The 24,398-nt window shown below is 43.6% G+C and overlaps 1 protein-coding gene across 6 annotated transcripts in view; it reads left to right on the top strand.

The window, feature by feature from the left end:
- Positions 1-24,398, top strand: part of CLCN1 (chloride voltage-gated channel 1) — a 77,076-nt gene that overhangs the window by 26,120 nt on the left and 26,558 nt on the right. The window contains exons 1-7 of one of the 6 annotated variants that reach the window (XR_010834763.1): positions 5,602-6,004; positions 14,898-15,051; positions 15,554-15,685; positions 17,194-17,322; positions 17,427-17,560; positions 17,896-17,973; positions 22,407-22,485. Coding sequence is in view for 5 of the 6 variants with exons in the window: in XM_067005023.1 (XP_066861124.1) it covers positions 5,798-6,004; positions 14,898-15,051; positions 15,554-15,685; positions 17,194-17,322; positions 17,427-17,560; positions 17,896-17,973; positions 22,407-22,485 (913 nt within the window). In the remaining variant the exon portion in view is untranslated. Of the gene's footprint in view, positions 1-5,601; positions 6,005-14,897; positions 15,052-15,553; positions 15,686-17,193; positions 17,323-17,426; positions 17,561-17,895; positions 17,974-22,406; positions 22,486-24,398 lie in introns of those variants that run through there. The other 5 variants (XM_067005023.1, XM_067005013.1, XM_067005008.1 and 2 more) reach the window with 5 other exon arrangements.

Genomic DNA, 24,398 nt, shown 5'->3' with positions numbered 1-24,398 from the left:
TTAGCCAATTGCTCACCCATCGTATGATGTTTTTATTTAGCTGTATGGTGGACATTTTGTCCAGTAGGATCCTATGGGAAACCGTGTCAAAAGCCTTGCTGAAGTCCAAAAAAATCACATCAGCTGGTTTCCCTTGGTCCATCATACGGGTGATCTTATCATAAAAGGAAATCAGGTTAGTTAGGCAGGACCTGCCCTTCACAAACCCATGCTGGCTGGGACCAATGACTGCTTTGTCCCCCAGGTGAGCCTCAATAAGTTCGAGAACCATCTTCTCCATGATTTTACCAGGCACTGACGTGAGACTGACAGGCCTGTAATTGCTAGGGTCTTCTTTCTGACCCTTCTTGTAAATCGGCACAACATAGTCCGGAGGGGGATCAGTAGAACTGCTATCTTGGACTTCCGGAGGGCTGACTTTGAGCTGTTCAGGACACTGGTTGGCAGACTCCCTTGGGAGGCAGTCCTGAAGGGCAGAGGAGTCCAGGAAGGCTGTCACTCCTCAAGAAGGAAATCTTAAAGGCTCAGGAGCAGATCATCCCCACGTGCCCAAAGACAAGCTGACATGGAAGAAGACCGGCCTGGCGGAACAGAGAGCTGTGGCTAGAGGTTAGGAAGAAAAAGAGGGTTTATGACCTTTGGAAAAGAGGGCGGGCCACTCAGGAGGACTATAAGGATGTTGCGAGGCTGTGCAGGGACAAAATTAGAAAGGCCAAAACTCATCTGCTGTTAAAGATAACAAAAATGTTTTTATAAATACAAAAACATGAAAAGGAGGACTAAGGAGAATCTCCATCCTTTACTGGATGCAGGGGGAAACTTAGTGACAAGAGATGAGGAAAAGGCTGAGGTGCTTAATGCCTTCTTTGCCTCAGTGTTTAGCGGCAAGACCAGTTGTTCTCTGGATACCCAGTACCCTGAGCTGATGGAAGGGGATGGGGAGCAGAATGTGGCCCTCATTATTCATGAGGAAATGGCTGGCAACCTGCTACAGCACTTAGATGTATGCAAGTCGATGGGGCCGGATGGGATCCACCCGAGGGTACTGTGAGAACTGGCAGAAGTGCTGACCAAGCTGCTTTCCATCATTTGTCAGGAGTCCTGGCTATCAGGGGAGGTCCCAGTCGACTGGTGGCTAGCAAACGTGACGCCCTCTACAAGAGGGGCTGGCGGGTGGACCTGGGAAACTATAGGGCTGTCAGTCTGGCTTTGGTGCTGGGGAAGCTCATGGAGTAGATTATCTTGAGTGTCATCATGCGGCACTTGCAGGGCAACCAGGTGATCAGGCCCAATCAGCATGGGTTTATGAAAGGCAGGTCCTGCTTGATGAACCTGATCTTCTATGACAAAGTGACGTGCTTAGTGGATGAGGGAAAGGCTGTGGATGTGGTCTACCTTGACTTCAGTAGGGCTTTTGACATCATTTCCCACAGCATTGTCCTGAAGAAACTGGCTGCTCATGGTTTGGACTGGCATACGCTTCTTTGGGTTAAAAACAGGATGGGTAGCTGGGCCCAAAGAGTCGTGGTGAATGGAGTTAAATCCAGTTGGAGGCCGGTCACTAGTGGAGTCCCCCAGGGCTCAGTATTAGGGCCAGTTCACTTTAATATCTTTATCGATGATCTGGATGAGGGGATCGAGTGCACCCTCAGTAAGTTTGCAGACCACACCAAGTTACGTGCATGTGTTGATCTGCTCGAGGGTAGGAAGGCTCTGCAGGAGGATCTGGATAGGCTGGACCTGTGGGCTCAGGCCAACTGTATGAAGTTCAGCAAGGCCAAGTGTCGGGTCCTGCACCTGGGGCGCAACAACCCCAAGCAGAGCTACAGGCTGGGAGATGAGTGGCTGGAAAGCTGCCTGGCAGAGAGGGACCTGGGAGTACTGGTTGATCGTTGGCTGAATATGAGCCAGCAGTGTGCTCAGGTGGCCAAGAAGGCCAACAGCATCCTGGCTTGTATAAGAAACAGTGTAGCCAGCAGGACCAGGGAAGTGATTGTCCCCCTGTACTCGGCTCTGGTGAGGCCTCACCTAGAGTACTGCGTTCAGTTTTGGGCCCCTCAGTACAAGAAGAACATCAAGGTGCTCAAGCGTGTCCAGAGAAGGGCAACGAAGCTGGTGAGGGGTCTGGAGAACAAGTCTTACGAGGAGCGGCTGAGGGAGCTGGGATTGTTCAGCCTGGAGAAGAGGAGGCTCAGGGGCAACCTTATCGCTCTCTACAGGTACCTTAAAGGAGGCTGTAGCGAGGTGGGGATTAATCTATTCTCTCACGTGCCCAGTGATAGGATGAGGGGGAATGGGCTAAAGTTGCGCCAGGGGAGGTTTAGGTTGGATATTGGGAAGAACTTCTCTACTGAAAGGGTTGTTAGGCATTGGAATGGGCTGCCCAGGGAAGTGGTTGAGTTACCATCCCTGGAGGTCTTTAAGAGACGTTTAGATGTAGAGCTTAGTGTTATGGTTTAGTGGAGGACTTGTTAGTGTTAGGTCAGAGGTTGGACTAGATGATCTTGGAGGTCTCTTCCAACCTAGATGATTTTGTGATTCTGTGTTTTTACACTCACTGGCCCTTTTGTATCCTTTTCTACCTATATTCCCTCTTGGTTCCTCCTGCTACCCCTTATCCCTGCACACCACCCATGGGTTTGCAGAGCTCTGCAATTTCTGTACACTCCCAGTCCAGGGCCCCCTGGTTCACAGTCTTATCAGTTGCAAGGTTCATCCTTCCTGGAAGTGGCACCTGTAGTTTGTTAGGCCCCCAATTAGTGTGACTGGGAAGCTTGGTTTTTGTGATTGCCCCAGCTTAGAAGTCCTCCATTGGATAACCCCACTGGCCTAAACATTTCTACACTCTCCCCTGCTCTCATAAATTAGTGTTACTGACCAAATTTGGTTTCCATCACTTCCTGCCTTTCTTATTATCCCTGGTTGCCTTGGAAAATGGTCCTTGACCAGGTACCCTTAAAGGAGCAGACACTCTCCTTCTACATGTCCTTACACTTTGAATTTAACTAGGTTAGTATCAAAGAGGCTGTGATGGAATATTGTTGGTACTTTGTGGAATAGAGAGGCTGTTAATCATAGAATCATAGAATCAATAATGTTGGAAAAGACCTAAAAGATCATCTGATCCAACCGTCCCCCTACCACCAAAATCACCCACTAAATCATAACTCTAAGTACCATATCCAATCTTTCCTTAAACATCCCCAGGGATGATGACTCCACCACCTCCCTGGGCAACCCATTCCAATGTCTGATCACTCTTTCTGAGTAGAAATTTCTCCTAATTTCCAACCGGAACTTCCCTTGGCACAACTTGAGGCCATTCTCTCTTGTCTTACCACTAGCTGACTGCGAGAAGAGGCCTACCCCCAGCTCCCCACAACTGCCTTTCAGGTTGTTGGAGAGGGCAATAAGATCTCCCCTGAGCCTCCTCTTCTCCAGACTAAACAATCCCAATTCCCTCAGCCACTCCTCATAGGACTTGTGTTCCAGGCCCTTCAACAGCTTCGTAGCCCTTCTCTGGACACAATCCAGGGCCTCAATGTCCTTCTTGTAGTGAGGGACCCAAAACTGAACACAGCACTCGAGGTGCAGCCTCACCAGAGCAGAGTACAGGGGGACGATCACCTCCCTGGACCAGCTGGCTACACTGTTTCTTATACAAGCCAGGATGCCGTTGGCCTTTTTGGCCACCTGAGCACACTGCTGGCTCATGTTCAGCTGAGCGTTGACCAATCCCCCCCCCCCACCCCCCCGGGATTTGTTTCCTCTGCACATCTTTCCAGCCACTCTGCCCCAAGCTTGTAATATTTCATGTGGTTGTTGTGCTCCGAGTACAGGATCCAGCACTTAGCCATGTTGAACCTCATCCCATTGGCCTCTGCCCATTGATCCAACAATGGTGCCAAGACAGCTGGTAAAGTGCTTACCTCTTGGGTGAAAGGTGGGAGGGGTGATTTATAATCTGTGGAATATGATAAGATTAGTGTTCAGGGGACAAGAAATAATGTGGCAGAAATCCTGTGTCTCTGCAGATGGCATATATTTTTTCATTTACTGGAATGGTGAATTTTATTTCTCAGTCTTTTCCTTGGTAGGCAATACCTGGATACAGAGATGAGAGGTGGGAAGACTGTTTTATAAGTGTTCTCCCACAGGAGATTAGGTAAATGCTAGGTTCTTAGCTGCACATAGTAGAGTGTGCACATGTACCACTCTGTGCATATTGATTGTTCATTTTCATCCGTATGGTTGTCAGTCTACTGTTCAGTGCACTAAATGAGGTATATTATCCTGTGGAAAGTGTGAACTTGTGTGCCAGAGAAGGAAGAAGGAATTAATAGCATAGAATCTTAGAATCATAGAATCACAGAACATCCCGAGTTGGAAGGGACCCATAAGGATCATTGAGTCCAACTCCTGGCACCACACAGGTCTACCCAAAATTTTAGACCATGTGACTAAGTGCACAGTCCAAATGCTTCTTAAACTCCGACAGGCTTGGTGCAGTGACTACGTCCCTGGGGAGGCTGTTCCAGTGTGTGACAACCATCTCAGTCAAGAATCTCTTCCTGATGTCTAGCCTAATCTGCCTGATGTCTAGCTGCTAAAGCAGCTCTTTAGTGACTGTGTTTGAGGCATGTGTTTTCTCCTTTCCTTTCATACATTTTCTAGTATTGTGAACACTCTGCACTTTGCTGAATAATAGCCATCAAATGGGATATGGTTATGGGCAGGACACTGGCAGTACTGGGAGATGTCTGTAAGACCATGTTGCTGAAACATGCCTCTCATTTCTATCACTGACTGGTAACTAACTAGTGGTCTCTGATCTCATTGGTTTTTGTTTGTTTGTTTGTTTGTTTGTTTGTTTTTTGCCTAGCTGAGAAACAAATGGCAGAGTGGAGAGGAGAAGCTGTTGAATGCATTAGCTCGTGGAAAAGTGATCATCAAGAAGAATAAATTCATAACTGAATACTCACAGAGCATTCTAGTGACGTTCTCCAAAAGTGAAATTGTTCACTATAAGGGCATATGGAAAGACTGAGATTAAGCTCTAATGAATAGTAGTTTAAATGGATTCTGGAGTTGTCCCTTAGGGCTTGCAGGTTTTCTTGGGGACTATTGACTTAGCAAAAGTGTCTCGGGACACAGACTGTGCACCCATCTTTTTTTATCTCATCATAGTTAATGGCACTGTCATCTTTATGACTGTTCCTTGGTCTTTTGGACAATTATTATCCAGAGAGAGAAAGAGAAGCCCACTGAATATTGTTTTCATTACAAATATGGCTTGCTCAGGATGGGCAGATATGAAGGAAGAGATCCTCTGGATAATCATTCCTGCTTCCTCCTGTCTATTTCTGCATCTGTATTTCTATCTATCTCTCTCTTTCTTACAGCCTTCTTTTCTCCTCTTCCCCTCCCCCTTCCCCTTCCTTCTCCTTCAGGAGTTCCCCTCTTACCCACACCTGATATTCAATCCTGGTAGAGTTAGTGCCTTTTGCTGAGATCAGACCTGGCACTGGGGAATCATGTGACAGAGGAAGGTTGCTATAAATATAGTTAAACCCTGTGATCACTGTCTTTGGTCAGGAGGAGGAGAAAGTGAGAGAGATACAAGGAGGAGGAGGAGGAAGAGAAGGAGGGCCAGAGATAAAGGGAGTGCAGGAACAGAACAAGTCAGAGTGGTCTGATGAGATAAAGAAAGGAAGAAAGGAACAGAAGAAAGTACAGAGGCTATTCTCTGGCCAGACCATGAGGTGGTTCTAGGTAAGGACCAGAGAGGCAGCTGAGCATGAGGAAGAGTAGAGATATGGAGAGCTCAGACAGTAGGAAGCAGGAATCCAGATCAAAGTCAGCTTTGTGGGGGGGCACACCGCAATACGACTATGTCTGCTTTGAGAAATGCACCCATTACGGGATACCCTTGGAGGCAGGACGCGAGGCCGGGGGGACAGGGGACGACCTGCACTACCTGGAGAACTCTCTCAGCCACCCACAGGTAGGGCTGGACATCTGGGATATTTGTGGCAGCTCAGGTCTCACTGGGATCACATAGGCTCTTGGGGCTCCTAGAACGGTGCTGTAGAGATCATGTCCCTCTCTGTTCCCAATCCTACTAACTCTCCCTTTTTCTTGTTGACTCCCAGATAAGGCATTGATTTTCAAGGTCTTGCTTAGAATTTTGAATGAAATCAGCATTTCAAGTCAGGGATTATTTCCATCTGCTGTGACCACAAAGTTAGAATGGGCAAGCTGGGATGGGGAAAATCAACCAGATCAGTAATGTACATGTAAATGCAAAGAGAAACTGCATCTGCCTTCAGCTGCATAGTGATATTAAGTAGAGCAGGAGAGGAAATAAAAACAAAGAGAACAGTGATGTATATAGATGGATATCCATTTGCACAGCTGTATGGACAGTCATGCAGAGCTCTGTTCTGAACAGAGAGTAAATCAAGCTTGCAGAACCATGCATGTATAATAGTAGTTTCAGTAGCTTCTCTAGGAGCTGTGAGGGATTTTCTATCCCTTAAACTTGATCTGACTCTCACTCTGGTTCATACAGATAGTGGCTCAGAAAAATATCTATGACATAGATGTACTCTGGTTAAGACTTCTTGTTTCATTGCCCTCTGTATCTCCTTTACCTCTCCATTTGGGACAGCCTTCTGCAAAGAGGAGGTTTTACAGCAGAGTCCTGGTGTCTTATTTCCTACCAGTCTGCTCAGACTAAGTTGACATAAAAGGTCTTGGAGCAATGTAGGATTTAGTCCAGAGGCAAGAGGGAGAGAGAAAGTATGAATGTGAAATTCATACAAGGGAAATATGAGTGGAAGTTTCTCAAATCCCCCTACACTAATACTTAGGTCAGTGACTGGGGGATGGTAGAGATAATTGATTAATATCATTAATATGATTAATATCCCTAATAATTTTGTGAGCCATTGATAGGAAAAAAGACACATTTGTCACCAAGAAAATCTCTTCCAGTAGATAAGCATCCTGATGAGGATTGCATATGCCATGTTGCAAAAGACGGAAATCAGTCCCATGGCCATACCCAGGAATTTCTCTTTTGAAACTGTTTAAAACATCTGCAAGTTTGCAAACGCTTCCTCTACCAAACTGTTCCAAAACCATTCCTCATCTGATTCAGAAGCAACACCCCAAACTGGTAGGTGTCTGGACAGAGGCCTGACTTGAGTAGTTCATGCTTTATTTACATTAACACAAGGCAATGGTTTGGCTGCAGTAATCACCCTAGCAGGGTGAGAATGGGGATGTGATGTGATGGAGGGGTGCGTGCTCCCCACTAGAGCTGAGCTCCCGCTGGCGAGTGGGTTATACCGGGACACTGAGTTTAAGAAACATGCCCGGCAGAGTCCCTGCCAGTAGGCAGTTGCCAGCGTTGCCGCCTGGTCGTGAGAGCTAGCCGTGCAGCCTGGCCCTCGGATCCTGTGTGGGGTGGGCTGGAGGGCTGAGGTGGTTTAAGGAAACGGAGTTGCACATTTTGTTACATGAACCATTACAGAATCAGAATCATAGAACAGTTTGAATTGGAAGGGACCTTAAAGATCATGTAGTTCCAGCTCCCTTCCACTAGGCCAGGTTGCTCAAAGCCCCATCCAACCTGGCTGTGAAAGCCTCCACAGATGGGGCATCCACAGCTTTTCTGGGCAGCCTGTTCCAGTGGCTCACCACCCTCATAGTAAAGAACTTCTTCCTTATATCTAACATAAATTTACCCCCTTTTAGTTTAAGGCCATTACCCCTTGTTCTATCACTACACTGCCTGATAGAGTCCCTCCCCAGCTTTCCTATAGGCCCCTTTTAGGTATTAGAAGGCCCCTATAAGGTCTCCCTGGAGCCTTCTCCAGGCTGAACAACCCCAACTCAGCCTGTCTTCATAGGATAGGCACTCCAGCCCCTTGATCACCTTTGTGGCCCTCCTCTGGTCTCTTTCTAATAGACCCACGTTCTTCTTGTGCTGGAGGCCCCAGAGATGAATGCAGTACTCCAGGCGGGGGTCTCATGAGAGCAAAGTAGAGAGGGAGAATCACCTCCCTCAACCCGCTGGCTGCACTTCTTTTGATGCAGCCCAGGATAGAGTTGGCTTTCTGGGCTGCAAGTGCACATCACCAGCTCATATCAAGATTCTCATCAACCAACATCCACCCCCCCACCGCCCCGTTCTTCTCCTCAGGTCTGCTCTCAATTCATTTCCCACCCAGCCTGTATTTGTGCTTGGGATTGCCCTGACCGAGATGTAGGACCTTGCACTTGGCCTTGTTGAACTTCATGAGGTTCGCACAGGCCCACCTCTCAAGCCTGTCCAGGTCCCTCTAGATGGTATCCATTCCCTCCAGCATGTCGTCTGCACCACACAGCTTGGTGTCATTGTCAAACTTGCTGAGGGTGCATTCAATCTCACTGTCCATGATCACCAACAAAGATGCTAAATAGTGCCAGTCCCAATACTGACCCCTGAGGAACACCACTAGTTACTGATCTCCACCTGGACATTGAGCCATTGACCACAAACAACTCTTTGAATGCAACCATCCAGCCAATTCCTTACCCACCAAGTGGTCCATTCATCAAATCCAAGTCTCTCCAATTTAGAGACAAGGATATCATGGGGGGCAGTGTCAAATGCTTTGTACAAGTCCAGGTAAATGATGTCAGTTGCTCTTCCTCTACCCACCAATGCTGTAACCCTGTCATAGAGGGCCACCAGATTTGTCAAGCATGATCTGCCCTTAGTGAACCCATGTTGGCTGTCACCAGTCACCTCCTTATTTTCCATGTGCCTTAGCATAGCTTCCATGAGGATCTGCTCGATGATCTTGCCAGGCACAGAGGTGAGACTGTCTGGCCTGTAGTTCCCCATGTCTTCTTTCTTTCCCTTTTTAAAAATGGGGGTTATGTTTCCCCTCTTCCAGTCAGTGGGAACTTCACCAGACTGCCATGACTTCTCAAATATGATAGTGTGAGAAACAATCTGCAGCCAATAATCCAGGCTCAGTGAAGTAGCATTTTTATTTGTGATTGCAATGGCGGGCATCCTGCAAGCAGGAGCGTGCAGCAGAAGTGTATCATAGCCCTAGGTCCCCCATTACCTGAAGCTTGATTCCTCCCCTGTTTCCTCACTGGCTGAGTACTACAGGTTCACAAACTACCTGATGCTTGTTACTATGCCCTGTATGTACAGTGTTATTTGACCAACCTTTAATTTCTCTTTTCTTGGGCTGGGGGGGGGGGGGTACGGATTGGAGGGGCCCATGATTTTCTAGCTGCTTGATTTTGCTGATTCCACAACTGCTTGTCTTGATTTTCTTAGCCATCCTCCTTATTTTGAGACAGTGGAACCTTTCACTGTCCCCTTATCTGCTTAACATACCCCCCACTGTTATGCCTGTGCAGTCACTTTTGAATATGCAATGTTAGTGGAATTTTCCGCTGCAAAAACACAACTTTAATTCCTACAATGGACAGTGTCTTAGCAACTACATCTGCCAGTTCCCTCAGGACCCACAGATATATCTCATTCCTCAGTTGGCATACACAAAAATATACTGATTTATATTTATCCTCCCTACACACTATTCCCATATGCCTAATACCAGTCTCACAAGCTGGCACAGATGACATAGTGAGGCAGTAAAACCTACCTCCATGCTCTTGCTGCCTGGCACTGGGGTTTCTTTGTATTCATCTCCAGAAACATGCCAATCAATGCATGTAGACAATCTCCAGCATAAACAAGCAGACCATCAAATGCATTCCCATACATGTCTTCAGGAAGTAACATCCCCAACAATTATGCATTTGTGAACAGAATTTTCAATCTTGAAAACAGAATGCCATATTTATAGTTTTACTGAAATATGCTCTAAAATAGTGTTATATAAACAATCACATATTTACACACGTAGGTTTATGTATGAAACCTTGTATGCAAGAATCAGTTATATTCCCATAGATATCTTCAGGAAGTAACATCCCCAACAGTTATGCATTTGTGAACAGAATTTTCAATCTTGAAAACAGATATTCACCGTTTTACTGAAAATATGCCCTAAAAATCCTGTTATATAAACAAACGCATATTTACACATGTAGGTTTATATACCAAACTTTGTATGCAGATATATTGCTGTAAAACAAGACTTGCTGTGCATATGTGTATTTTGCTAGCTATTAATGCACATGCAACTAAAGTATAAACTTTCACACTATTGTACACATCTTGTAAAAACATGCAGAAGTTATTAACATGAAAAGCAACATGCTGTGCATGCTTCCATCCGTTTCCATGTAGATACCCACTAAGACTTTTTTTCCCCACTATGATGTGAAAAAATGGTAGAGGGAGATTTTGGTTCTGTTGTGTCAATTTCTTGTGCTAGCTGTTGCCTTCTGTTTTATATGTAGGATGGAAGCTGTTTCAGATAGGATTTTTGATTTGATAGGGCTTACTCAGGGCAAAGAACAGTGGAAACTTGGTCTTCGGCCTGAGATCTTCTGATAATTGATAGTTTAAAATAATATAGTAGATAACATAAAATAATAATTGGTAATTATTTACACAGTTTGGGGCAATTAAGATAAGTAGATATATATTAGATGATATATAAGTAGGTATATATTAGATGATATAATATACAGTGATGAAAAATTACATTCTTGTACATTGTAGGATTTTGTTTTCTCTCTGCATGAGAAATAAGAGCCTTTCCTCAAGCAGCTCAAACCAGTGAAGTATTTAGAAGATAAATTATTTGTGCCTGTAGAAAGGGTGTAAATGGCAGAGCACTCCCTCAGCAATACACAGACAGGTGTAGTAAGAGGGATGTGTAATGATTATTTTGGCAATGCAGTATTACAGAGTAACAAACTGACATAAAGGTGTAGGTGGGAAAGGATCTCTGGAGGTGGTCCTTAGTGGGTTGCTAATTTCAGTTTCCCTTTCCCAAACGCAGATCTTACTGAACCTTGTACCACTGAGACCTCTACCCAATCTCTCAGACACAGACCTGCAGAAAGATGTGGGTGGGAAGGGACTTCTGGAGGTCTCTAGGACAATGCCCTGCTCACTGCAGGGCTCACTCCAACACTAGATCAGGTTGTCCAAGCAAGTTCTGAAAATCTCCAAGAAGGAAGATTCCCCAGCTTCCTTGGGCACCTGTTCCTGTGCTGAACCACCCTTAGGAGGGGGTGGATGGGTACATGTTTTCCTTTTACACATTCAGACGGCCCTGTGTTGCAAGTTTTGCCTTTTTCTTTTTGTCCTTCACTGTGCCCCTCTGAGAAGTCTCACTCTATTTTTTCTCCAGCCTCCTCCATCTCTTCAGGTAAAGAGTACTGCTACTAAATCTTGCCTTTGCCTTCTCTTCTTCAGGGAGACCTATTACTTTGTTGTTGTCCCTCTGCCCATCACGAGTCTTGTTAGCTGTATAAATAAGCTGTAGCTGTATGAATAAGCAGAGCCTAGGCTTTTTACTGACATTAAAATTTACTTATTACATGAGTTTCGGGAGGTCTCAGCTTTGAGATGAAATACGGCTGATCATATGTTATCCATCAGAAAGACTAAGTAAGAACCTTTCAGGAACAGAATGGTGTCTCCAAGGCAGAAGTGAGGGGCATGAGCAGTGTGTAGAGCCCACAGCTGACTCAATGGCCAGGAGCAGCAGATTAAAAACAGCGTGCACTGGTAGTGCTGGGGGAAGGGATTCTAGGATTGGAGTATGCTGTGGAGAATATATTGTTGAGTCTGAATGGCATGAGAAATAACTTAGGCTTTGGACTGAGAGGGGAGTGCAGTTTTAAGTGTGTGCTGAGCATCAGAATAGCTCACAGAAAAGTTTTGAGATGGTGGAGTTGTACATATTTTTCCTCTGAGATTCTCTGTATCTTTTCCTCAATTATTTAGGCAATGAAACTTCTCCATCTTTTTGGGGAAAACAAACCTGCTGTTTTTATGTAAAAGCTTCCTCCCTGAAAATGAATGATACCTATGTTGTGCTTTCTCCCTGGATTGTTTTTTGTTGTTCCTCTCTCTCTCTCTCTTTCTCTCTCCCCACCCCCGCACCCCCAACAGTATTTATACCTTCTGTTGTTTTTGCACCATTATCATGTTCTCACTAAGAATTTAGCCAATCTAGACATAATAGTACCTTTTCTGGCTCAACTATCTAGGTGATAACTGATATCTTTTAAAATTCTTTCCAGTTTTTGTGGTGCTCAGAAACCCGGTGTTCCTTGTGTCAGAGAGGTAGCATCAGAAGAACAGGACAGTGTAAGCACTACCATGTTGCAGTTTTAGTTTTATATGTCTACTAATAGAAAGACTATTTCTTGCCTAACGTCATTTTTCTAAAAAGTCATCCTCTGATTGTTTGATTCTTTCTCTGTCCCACAATTGCCTACAATCTGAAATAGTGCCAGAGTCCCAGAGAAATAAAGCATAAGTATCAAGCATTCTTTAAGTGAGTTGAGACTAATTTGTTCTCCAGGACAAAATCTTCATCTTTGTGTCCTGAGACTAGTTCCTTTTCTTCCACATCCTGAGTCCATCATTTTCCGGCCACAAAAGGATCAGTAAACTAGGATAAAATATGAGGACTTTTACCATTCATACTACTATATTGTTATGCTGTGTTCCGTCTGGGCAGGTGGAAGACTCTAATTTGAACATGATACTTGGCAGGGTAGTTCATAGTTTGGTTTAAATTCATAGTTTGGATTAAGCTCTGTTTGGTATAAACCCATCCCTCATGAGCATGTAAAGGCAATGAAACATTAGCTAAGGTGATATAAAGATGCATTTATCTAAAATCTGTCAGTGCTTGGCATTGCTGGCTGAAATAGACACAGTGAGAGAAACAAGAAGTCTGCTATTTAGGACTGGATTCTATATGTGATAGCTTACCTTGTATATGAAGGCTGGCAAGTCCTTCAAGCTGATGTTTCACTTTCCTGTGTATATTATGGGGATCAGAGCATGGCCATACTTCACTGGTAAGAGTATGTATCACTTCATTTGGCTAGGCTGCTTTGATAATAATGGGGTTAATAATTATGGTAAAATATGTCAGTTGCCAATCCAGTTACAGTTACAGGATAATTTAAAAAGCCTAGATGTGTGTTCTGTGAAGAAACACTAGGGATTTTAAAGGGAGCTATTGCACATGATTCAAGTGTCTATTAAGACACAAAGAAGAAGATTTTGTCCTGGAGAACAAATTAGTCTCAACTCACTTAAAGAATGTTTGATACATATGCTTTGTTTCTCTGGGACTCTGGCACTATTTCAGATTGTAGGCAATAAACTACTCAGGATCTTCAGTCATATTTGACATCTAGAAATACAGTAACTCAGAGAAGCTGGGGAATTTCTATCCTTTGAGATGCTTAGGACTTGCCCAGACAAGGTCATGAGCAGCCTGATCTGGCTTTGGAGTTAGCTTGCTATGAATTGAGGACTGGATGAGAAACCCCCAGAGATGCCTTACAGCTTTAAACTTTCTGTGAGTCTCTGAGTCTATCTGATCTCAAATTCTCTTACAAATAAGTCAGCTGCATTATCCCCATTCTACAGATGAAGTTTCAGTTCATGGAAATCCCAAAGAAACAGGAGCAATATCTCCTATGTTACTTAGAAAGGAGGAGAAGCAAAGCTGTCAAATAGAAGTACCTCCTAAGCACATGGTAAGCACATGGTAGTGCTCCATATCTCTCATATGTGCTGTCATTCTCCAGCTGAAGTGTCTAATTTTGCTGACTTTCTTCCTGCCACCAAAAATCTTTGAAAAGCAGATGTTGTGCTGGGCAGAGAGTCATGTTCTAGCAGGTGGGAAGTGCCTAGATCACAGGCCCAGCATCAGGTAGGAACCTGAGCTCCAGAAAAGTCAAAGTTTGCTCATTGAATGACATGTGAAGAGGAGACGTATTCTCAGCTTTTCAAACGCACATCTTTCCCATCTATACCATGAAAGAATGACGGAGAATAGCTGCTCCTGGGTGAATCTGATAAACAAAGAAGCGGGCATTGTCAGTATCTTTCAAGTTTCCCTGAGTTTTCTTTTTTGACAAGCTGGCACAACTGCCAAGTTTACTACAGATCCATGTATGAAATGTCATTGGTAAGCTCATGTAGCTACTTGTGAATTGCATATTACCAAATGCATTTCAAGATTAGTGTTTTATGACAAAGACTAGATTAGGTAGTTATAAAATTCACATGAGTTGGAGATACCTGGGGATTTGGTAGGATGGTTTGGGTAAATAATGGGATGTATGTGGTACCATCTGATATTTCTGAGCTACTGCTGCTGCTTTTCTACTGCAGGCATCATTAGTGGCTGCATGCCCTGTTAAGCATTCCTTGGCAGCAGGATGAACAGATGCAGGCCATTCCTGCAACCCATTTGGTAGTGTGATACCTCTCTAAACCTTCAGAGTTGTTTTGCAGTGCTGCTGAAGATTATGAGACAACTCTAAGGCTGGCAGCCTCATGTGAACTATTTTGACCTTCTTTTTTGCTTCCAGAAAGACTGATCAATCTCTTTTCCTTCAGATCCAAGCCTGCTCTGTCTGATGATGTTAGAAAGCAATTAGTATTCTGTGATCATAGCTTGTTCCCACCCCCCCAAAAAAAAAATGCATCGAGAAAAGGAAAAAGATAAAGAAATATATATATATACATATATATATATATATAAGTTGCCTCTGTCTGACACTTTCCGTGTCTCTGTCTCCCTGCCTGGGTACATTTGAGTCTGCACCTCTGACTGTAGTAGATATGTCTTTTCATCTTTAATGATATTTGTGAAGGAGCATTTGCCTTACCTCTTCCTTTTGATCTCTCTTGCTTTCTGCTCTTCTAGCTTTATGGCCAATACACAGACCAGATAACTGACTTTGCAGAAAAGGAAGCAGCAAAACTACTGAATACAAGGCAGACCCAAAAGAACAAGGAAAGACCCCTGAAACGTCAGAGTCAAGTAGATATAAAAGAAGAGCACTATTCCAAATGTCAAGGTGGGAACAATTTATCCTTGATTACTCTGTGAACAGATATTGGGTGGACCAGCCAGAGAGATGGAATTTAAGCAAGGCAAAAAGACAAGGAAACTTTGACAGGGGAGAAGTAGAGAAGAAAGGAAGAGGAATCACATTGGATTTAAAAGAGATTTGCATGTCAACTTTCACCCTAGGATTAACCAAGATCTCTTTGGAAAGAAGACCAGTTCCAAATTTAATCTTTTCACCCACAACAGATCTCTATAAGAGGAGGAAAAGAACTTTAGCTGCTAGTGCACAAAATGTTAAATTAAGCCCTCCCCCTTTTTTTTAGTATTTGAAAGTTCAAAGAATTTTGCAAGACTGTAAGAAAGGGCTGGGTAACGGTCCTTCAACACCAAGTCCAAATAAATCATTACTGTAGTCAGCTTTCAGCATAGGAGAAAAGAGTTCTCAGCATAGGAGATACAGGCTTCATCTATGTTGCCTCAGTTTTTCTGGTTCACTCTTCCCTACGCAGCCTGTGCTAGACGCATCCAGAAATACATCACCAGGAAGCTTGGAGAGGACTGGATTTTCTTGGTTCTGTTGGGACTGGTCATGGCGTTGGTGAGCTGGGGAATGGACTATGCCAGTGCAAAGAGCCTACAGGGTGGGTCTCATTCAGGTGTTGCAAAAGTATAAATGGTATGAATGTTTTACAAAGCCTGGTAACCAATGTTCCTCCTTTAACATCAGTGTCCCATCTTCACCCCCCAGCTGCCTAGGAAGTTACTTGCAACACAGTAGAGAAAAGGTTAACTAGGAAAAGCTTCTTTAAAGTGATCTAGGCAAAAATTTGGAAGTGTAAGTGGGAAGGGAAGAAAAGATATGTGTATGAGTAAAAGACAACCCATTATTCTTACTCCCTTTCCCTCCTGCTCTCTTGTATGTGTAGGGGCACAGGGAGATGTTAATTATACTCCTGGTATACTGGCTCCCGTCCTCCTCAGGTCTGCTGAGCACATGTGGGTGGGGAGGGAAAGGGGCCCTTAGATGCCCACCTGATACTGTGTTTTTGAGTTTGTTTGTTTGTTTTCCTGTTTTTAACTTGATTATTGTTCTTCCCAATTTTTACTTATACGGTGCTCTGCAGTTTTCTGCTACCTGGTCCCATAGTGCTGTTTCCTTGGGCTTTTTTTTCCACAAAGATTTCCTAATCACTGGCTTATGTTCCTTCTCTGCAACTTTCCTGTTGTTCCTGTCCGCTTTGCCAGCTATAACAAGATCTTTCAGTGTCCCTTCCCCCCATCTCTGTGCACACACATACAACATTGCCCTCATCCTTTTAATTCCACTGTTCCTTTGTCCTTATCCTTAGTGTCCCAGTCCCAACCTGCACACACACACCAAATCCTTTCCTCTCAGTGCTCTTCGCTGCTGATGTCCACCAGACACTGTACTTTGACAAAGCTCCCAATATCTCCTCAGCCCGGTGTTCCTTCCTTTATGTCTTCCCCACATACCAGGCTTACCCTGTTAATCTCAGAGGCCCCTTGTCCTTTATACTTTCTGCAAGTGAGTTCTTTGGATTCTTTGCCTTCTCCCTGGGCAGTTCATGCTGTTGGACCCAACTAAGTAGCAGTACCGCTGCTGTTGTAACAGTTCGCACCACTCCCTTCATGCTGCTGCTCTAGAAGGCAAAGCATAAGCATGACTTCTAAGATAGTTTTTAAGAAGGAACAATTTTTCCTGGGACTGAGATGGAGGAGAGGACACTAGCTGTTAGTGGACCACTTCACTGCCCTTCAGGGCCCATATATGGTCCTCCAGCTGCAAAATGAGAAGACCCTGCATGGAAACTCACCCTCAAAAGTGCAAAGTAATGCACCTCTTCTAATGCCACATTATGGCACAGGTATTAATAGTGTCTAAGAGCAAAGAACCACTTCTATCCATTCCTACAGAATGCATATATTGTTTGGGATCTTGTACTTAAAATGCAACAAAGCTTTACCCTGCTTAACCTATAAAATTAGGACTTATAGATAGCATTTCTCAGGAAAATTTAGATTGGACAGGTTCAGTGGGTGTGTGCTTTTGATTGTGATTCTTTAATGTTTATCAGCCTGCTTGGAGCAGCTGTGGTTAATGACAACTTTTTTGTTTGTCTATCTACAGCCTACAAGTGGATGTACAAAGAGCTACACCCGAATATTCCTATGCAGTATCTGGCGTGGGTCACATACCCACTTGTTCTCATTCTGTTTGCGGCCATTTTCTGCCACCTCGTCTCTCCACAGGCTGTTGGTGAGGGCAGAAGGCATGGCATAATTGGTTTATGTCTGTCTCTTTTTTTTTTATTCCATTTGCTTGTGAGTTTTCTACATCCTCTGCTCTGTTGCTGTTTTCAGGGTCTGGGATCCCAGAGCTCAAGACAATTATGAGGGGAGTGGTCCTCAAAGAATATCTCACTCTCAAAGCTTTTGTGGCCAAAGTTGTTGGCCTCACAGCTGGACTTGGAAGCGGCCTGCCTGTGGGGAAAGAGGTAAATATTGCTATCTTCATATGCAGTAGTGGCCAGAGTCTAGGCAGTGGGAGGAGTTGTCTGTACAAGAAGAGTCTTTCCTTTTCTTTGGCACTTTTCCTCTTCTCAAAGCTCTGCTCTTCCAAGTAACGCTTATTTTCCTCCAGCCATTTTCTTTCCACTATGAAAGACTTGATATAGAAAAAATCAAATCACTCAAGTCAGGTAGCTTCCATGAGGAAAAAAAAATACTGAAGAACTGTCTGAGGTGGCCAAAGAGAAATTATGAGATCTGCACCTGGTTATCAGTGACAGAGGGTAACCCTCTCTTATTTTCTCCTCCTCTTCTCTTGCAGGGTCCTTTTGTGCATATTGCTAGTATCTGTGCAGCAGTACTCAGCAAGTTTATGTCAATCTTCTGTGGTGTGTATGAGGTAAGGCACATGTTTCTGCGTACAGCTCTTCCACAGGCTGAACTCCTAAGACACATGGGTAGGCGACAAACCACAGAGGGAACATATGAATTGAAATGCAACATGCTGTTATAGAGTAGTAAGAGAACAGACAAAAAAAGTGGTAGTGGGAGGACAAATATACAGTCAAACAGCTGTGCAGGACCAACCAGGTGTGTTACCTACCAGATTACACAGAGGCTGGTAAAGAATATGCATTTGACAAGTTTTCAGTCTCACAATGCTGATATGTTTCCACTGTGACCAATGTCTGTGTAAAAAAACCAACCAACCAAACAAACAAAAAAACCTTCTTAAGTAGCTATAGACAAAGATCAATTTGTCTTTAAGACAGAATGTGTAAGGCATTACTAATTATAGCCACTGACACTGCCTGTAGGCTTTTGCTATTGCAGAACGGCCTCTGGAGGCTGAATGATGTACTGACTAGTTGCAAAAAAAATAATACATTTAGGAATTGCTTTACATACAAACTCCTAGCAGTAACTGGCTTTGTAATACAATAGCAGGTGCTGTTTTACTTGATCTTGTCTGTGCATAAGGACCAAATCTCACTGTTGGAGACCAACTGAGTCACTAAAGACTGGACTAAAATGTACAGGGCCTGCTATTTGTAACGGCTCGATTTGCTGCTGGCTGTTGCTTTGTTTCATTGTTCTGGATCCTAACTCTTTGGCTTTGCTACCTCTAATCCCAGCATGCCTTTCTCTGGCTGCACTCTCTGTTCCAGAATGTGCACAGGCAGCTCGAACTCCTGGTGGCGGCTTGCGCAGTTGGAGTTGGATGTTGCTTCGGGGCTCCTCTTGGAGGCAAGTTGACTTCCTGTATGTGACATTTAATGTAAAACTCAGTCTCTTGCTGTGAGATCTCCTGCTTCAAGCAGGTTCTCCATTCCTCTAGCATCACAAGTTCTTTCTTTTCTCATGTAACTGGTGGCAGTGAAAGAAAGGAAGATCATGATCTTGCAAAGGCCACAAGAAAAGCGACAACTTTAACTTTTCTAATAACACATCTTAGAAGCACAGAATCATAGAATCATTTAGGTTGGAAAAGACTTCAGAGATCACTAAGTCCAAACATTAACCTAGCACTGCCAAGTCTACCACTAAATCATGTCCATAAACAATACATCAACACATCTTTTGAATAACTCCAGGGATCATGACTCAATCACTTCCCTGGGCAGTCTATTCTATTGCTTCACAACCCTTTCAGTGAAGAATTTTTCCCTAATATCCAACCTAAACCTTGCCTGGAGCAACTTGAGGCCATTTCCCCTTGTCTTACCACTTAGTGCTTGGGAGAAGGGATTGACGCCCACCCTACTACAACCTCAGTTGAGGTAGTTGTAGAGTGTAATAAGGTCTCCCCTGAGTATTCTTTTCTCTAGGGTAAATAACCCCAACTGCTCCTCATAAGACTTGTTCTCTAGACCCTTCACCAGCTTCATTGCCCTTCTTTGGACTCGCTTTAGCACCTTGATGTCCTTGTAGTGAGAGGCCCAAAACTGAACACTGTATTCAAGGTGTGGCATCAGCAGAGCCAAGTACAAAGGGACAGTCACTTCCCTAGTCCTGCTAGCCATGCTATTTCTGATACAAGCCAGGATGCTGTTGGCCTTCTTGGCCACTTGAGCACACTGCTGGCTCATATTCAGCTGGAAATCAACCAGTAACTCCAGGTCCCTTTCAGCCAGGCAGCTTTCCAGCCACTCTCCCCCCAGCCTGTAGCACTGCATGGGGTTGTTGTGCCCCAAGTGCAGGACCTGGCACTTGGCCTTGTTGAACTTCATACAGTTGGCCTGAGCCCACAGGTCCAGCCTATCCAGATCCTCCTGCAGAGCCTTCCTACCCTCGAGCAGATCAACACTTGCGCCCAACTTGGTGTAGTCTGCAAACTTACTAAGAGTGCACCTGATCCCCTTGTCCGTCTTGTTCAGTCATTTCTACCATGGACGTTGTTCAACTTGGAGAGCCCCACACTCTGTCCAGAAAATAATAAAGATGCTGTAGAGAACAGAAATTAAAAAAACTTCCCTTAAGTGGCAACAGCAGGGGATGATGACAACTGTGACAGGGAGTGATAAAATGAACAGAAAACTACCTTCAACAATGGACTGGAGAACAAAAATATCGGTGTGGAAAATTTGGGGCTCCCCATGTAAAAGAGGCTTGGATGGCCAAGAAGATAGTTGGGAGGCTGGAGTAATGATGTATGAGGAGAGCTAAGGAAGCTGTTTTTGCTCAGTGTAAAGGAGAAAAGGCTAAAGGGGGATTGTCTAAATGGTATCATCAACCACCTAAAGGGGGATTTTAAATAAGATTAAGCCAGGCTCTTTTCAGAGGGGCACAGTGGAAGAGGAAAGGGGTACAACTTGCAACAAGGGAAATTCTGACCGTGTATAAAGATGTTCCCCTCCCCCAAGGGTGGTTCACCAATGGCATGGATGCCCACAGGGTCTAGAGAATCTGGAGATGTTCAGGACTTACCTGGACAAGATCCTGAGCACTCTGACTGACTCTTGGAATTAGCACAACACTGAGCAGGGAGTTGGAGAATCTTCTAGAGATACCTTCCAGGCTAAAATTTGCTGTGAGTCTGTGACAATTCAGTGTGAGAATGAACTGAAATCATAATTTTTGCAGCCATAGTTGGGTTCCTTTTATAGAATCACACCAAATTGCAGAATGTGATTTCCATTACCTGGGAGTCATGTAATCTTTACCTGACCTTAGTCCAGGATATGATTTGCTACTATACATCATATTGCCAATGGAATATAACTTCTTGATGTTGTCGCTGGTGAACACCACCCTGTGTATTTAAAGAGAAGCCCTCAAAATGCATTTGAAAAGCCAATTTGGCCCTTTAAAAGCAAAACGTGCTCAGCCCTGCTTTTTCTGAGTGCACTCTGGTACTCTTTGTTTGTTCATGTTGGTCTCTCCGGCTACTCCTATGCTGCCGCACAGCATCGGCACTCTGACACGGTGCTGGGTTTTGGGGGATACCATATGCTATGGACTTTTCTCAGCAGTCAGTATGAATAATACCATACTGTGCTAGGATCTCTCCATCTCATACTGTTTCTTCAACACTCTTCTCATCAGGCTTTGCACTTTCAAACAGCTCTAAGCTCTACTTACCTCTTGCCATAATGCAGGTCATGTAATAAGTACCCTATGTTTCAAGCTGTTAATCACCATGTTGGTAGGCTATAATACAACCCTCATACTATCTCAGACACTTTGAACTGAAACTCATCCCCATTCTGGACATTATTATGTCTTAAGGCCACAGAGGACTTAGAGGTGACCTAGGCAAAGCTGTGAGTATGGAAAGATTCTTAAGGCTCAGAGAATGATCCATGCCTCTTTGTTGGGCTGCACAATCAGCCTTGACATACTTCTTGGTTGAGGCTCAAATACCTGCTCAGGTAAGTAGGAATTCATGGCCTTTAGCCCTTAGAATTCTGCCTGGGCACTCAGAATCCCAACACAAGCCCAATCCCAACACTCACAATCCCAACACAAGCCTGCCCTCTCTCAAAACTCCACTGTCATGGAAGATATAACAGGCTGCTTTAGGGACATGTAATAACAGAAAGTACCAAATATGCAGGTGTTTAACCCTCCTCTTCTTTATATTAGACACCACCTAGGATTTCAACAACTTGAAAAAAAAACTATCTGCTCCCTAAGGCTCTTCACCATTCTCAGCCATGTCAGGGCCCTCAGCTGCTCTTCCAAATATTGGAGGGATTAGAACATTTTCTCCTCCCCATGTCCTCCAAAATTGTCTCAGGAGAGACTCTATATGTCATAACTTCACTGATGGCTCGTAAATTTATAATTTTAGTGGTTGTCTTCACCAGGAAAGCACAATCCTTTACTACGTGAGCTGCTACCCATCCATCTATCCAGGATGACAGAGCCTTCAGGTGTCCACACTCTGTTGTGGATATACACGTGCCTTGTGCATACAAACTCAGAGGGCAGGGGGTTTTTGAGGCGCTCTCTGGCACATGTGCAACCTGAGATTCCCTTCCAAAGTAAAAGAGATGGAATAAAATACATATGTGTAGTCCACCCTCTGAAGAATTTTCCATGAGACATTTATTCTACAGTGAAAGAAATGTGCATGTTTCAATGAAAGATGAGATGCTGCCTTCTCCTTGTGTCTTGAATATGTGACTCAATGTATATGCCTGTCTTGTGCCACATAGAATCAGTCTTTGAATATTCTGAAGCCGTTCAGAATGAAGAATTAAGATGTAATATTGGTGACAGAGTTGGGTGACAGCATGTGTCCATACCTGCTAATTCTGTTGCTCACTGCTTTCTTTCCTTTTTTTTTCTTTTTTTTTTTTTTTCTGTTTCTCTCTCTTCCACCAGTAGCAGCCATATTATTACACGGATGTCCTGACTGTGGGTTGTGCTGTGGGTGTTGGCTGCTGCTTTGGGACACCACTTGGAGGCAAGTGGCTGTTCTGTTTCCTTTTTCTCAGGTACCTAAATCCTCTCCTGCCTAGTCCTGTTCTCCTTTCCTGCACACTATTTTTGATCTTTCATATACTTTGAGCAAAAAGGCTTGCCGTTAATGTCACCAATCTCTCCAGTTTCTCTGACACAGTCTTTTCTCCACGTTTTCAGCCTTCTGAAGGTCAAGAAAACTCTAGAGAGAATACTCTAGAACACTCTAGAGAATACTCTAGAACAGTATTTTCCAAATTGACATGTGTACACCCCAGGGGGTGTGCTAGACAGTCCACTAGGTTATAGGGAGATAATACTGGAATGTCTATTTGTATTTATTTTCTATCTAAATAAATGAATTAAAATTAAAATTTTTTTTAAAAAAACACCTTTTCTAATATTCAATATACATATTGACACTGGTGGCCTCACTTGATCCATATATGAGATGACCACATCACATACAGCATGTGAGGTGTCCTGGGTGAAGAATGGTTGTTGCTTAATGCAGAGGGCTGACAGTAATGCCCTCATTTGTTCATTTGCATTCAGTGTATTGCAATGTATTTCAGTCTATGTGCGCGTGATTGATGGATATATGGATTATATTGTCTAAGTTAACTAAAACAACCCTCACAAAATGGACAAGTGCCTTTAAAAGATTCCTGCAAAGAAACTGCAGATTGAAGACAATACCTATAATGTGACTATAGGCAAATTAGGAGAAAATGGCAGAGCCGGCACCTCCACCCCCAGAGTGGCGTCTTCATCTGCCACATTATGAGGTAAAAATGGTCACAATCTCATCAGGTCTGACAAGAAGCTGACCAAAATAAATAAACAAATAAATAATAAAGAAATAAAATTATCAAGAAAACTATTTGAAATATGATTTTAACTCTACCATTGTTAATGATGTATATTGTACATTGAGTTGTTAGCTATCAACAGCATGAAGCTATCAGAATTAGCAAGACATTTAAAAACTAAGCATCCAGAATGTGAAGACAAACCTCTGCTGTTTTTTCAGCGATTTTTCAAGCTATGCATTACTTGCTCCAGTACTTCACAAAATCTTACTAAACTTAATGATAATTTTTAGAAGTCTTTTTTGAGGTTTCTGACTTCATAATGAAAGACAAAAAGCCACATCCCACTGGGGAAACACATGTCCTTCCTGCCAGAGTAAAAAATGGCTGGAATAATGCACAGAAAGCAATATCACGAGAAACTAAAATGCATTCCTTTGTCAGCAAATACTGTTGAAAGACACAGAAAACATTGCTGAAGATTTGAAGCAACAAGTATCAGAACAAATTATGGAGTGTGGGAGGCTTGCTATGCAGCTTGATAAAAGTACAGATGTTTCTAATGTGTCTCAGTTTACGGTATTTGCTAGATTCTGTTTCAACAGTGAAATACATGAAGAAAAGATCTACTAGAGAAGATATATTCTCAACAGTAAATGACTTCTTTCATAAAAGCAATATTTTATGGAAGAACTGTACAAGTGTAACCACTGATGGAGCAGTTGCCTTGGCTGGAATAAAAAAAGGATTCTGGTGTACATTTACAGAGACAGCACTCCACACAAAATTCATTCACTGCGTGGTTCAGAGGCAAGCTATTGCAGCAAAGAAATGGGAGCCTGACTACACAAATAGGTGCTTAGAAATGGGAGCTAGAAGTGCACGGCATGTCATTGATGCGGTTAATTTCATAAAACCAAGACCTAAAAATAGTAGAATCTTTACAATAGTTTGCAATGAGATGGGGAATGACCACAAAAATCTTCTACACCACATAAAGGTTCACTGGTTATCTCATGGAAAAGGGCTTAAAAGAGTTGTCAAATTTAAAGACAAATCACACATTTTTATTTTATTTGAAAAAAAAAAAAAAAAAGGTGTTCCA

The sequence above is a fragment of the Anser cygnoides genome, chromosome 1 (genome assembly GCF_040182565.1).
Source record: "Anser cygnoides isolate HZ-2024a breed goose chromosome 1, Taihu_goose_T2T_genome, whole genome shotgun sequence".
In the NCBI taxonomy this organism is placed as follows: Eukaryota; Metazoa; Chordata; class Aves; order Anseriformes; family Anatidae; genus Anser; species Anser cygnoides.
The sequence above is the reverse complement of the archived record's forward strand: the minus strand, read 5'-3'. Positions and strand labels throughout refer to the sequence as shown.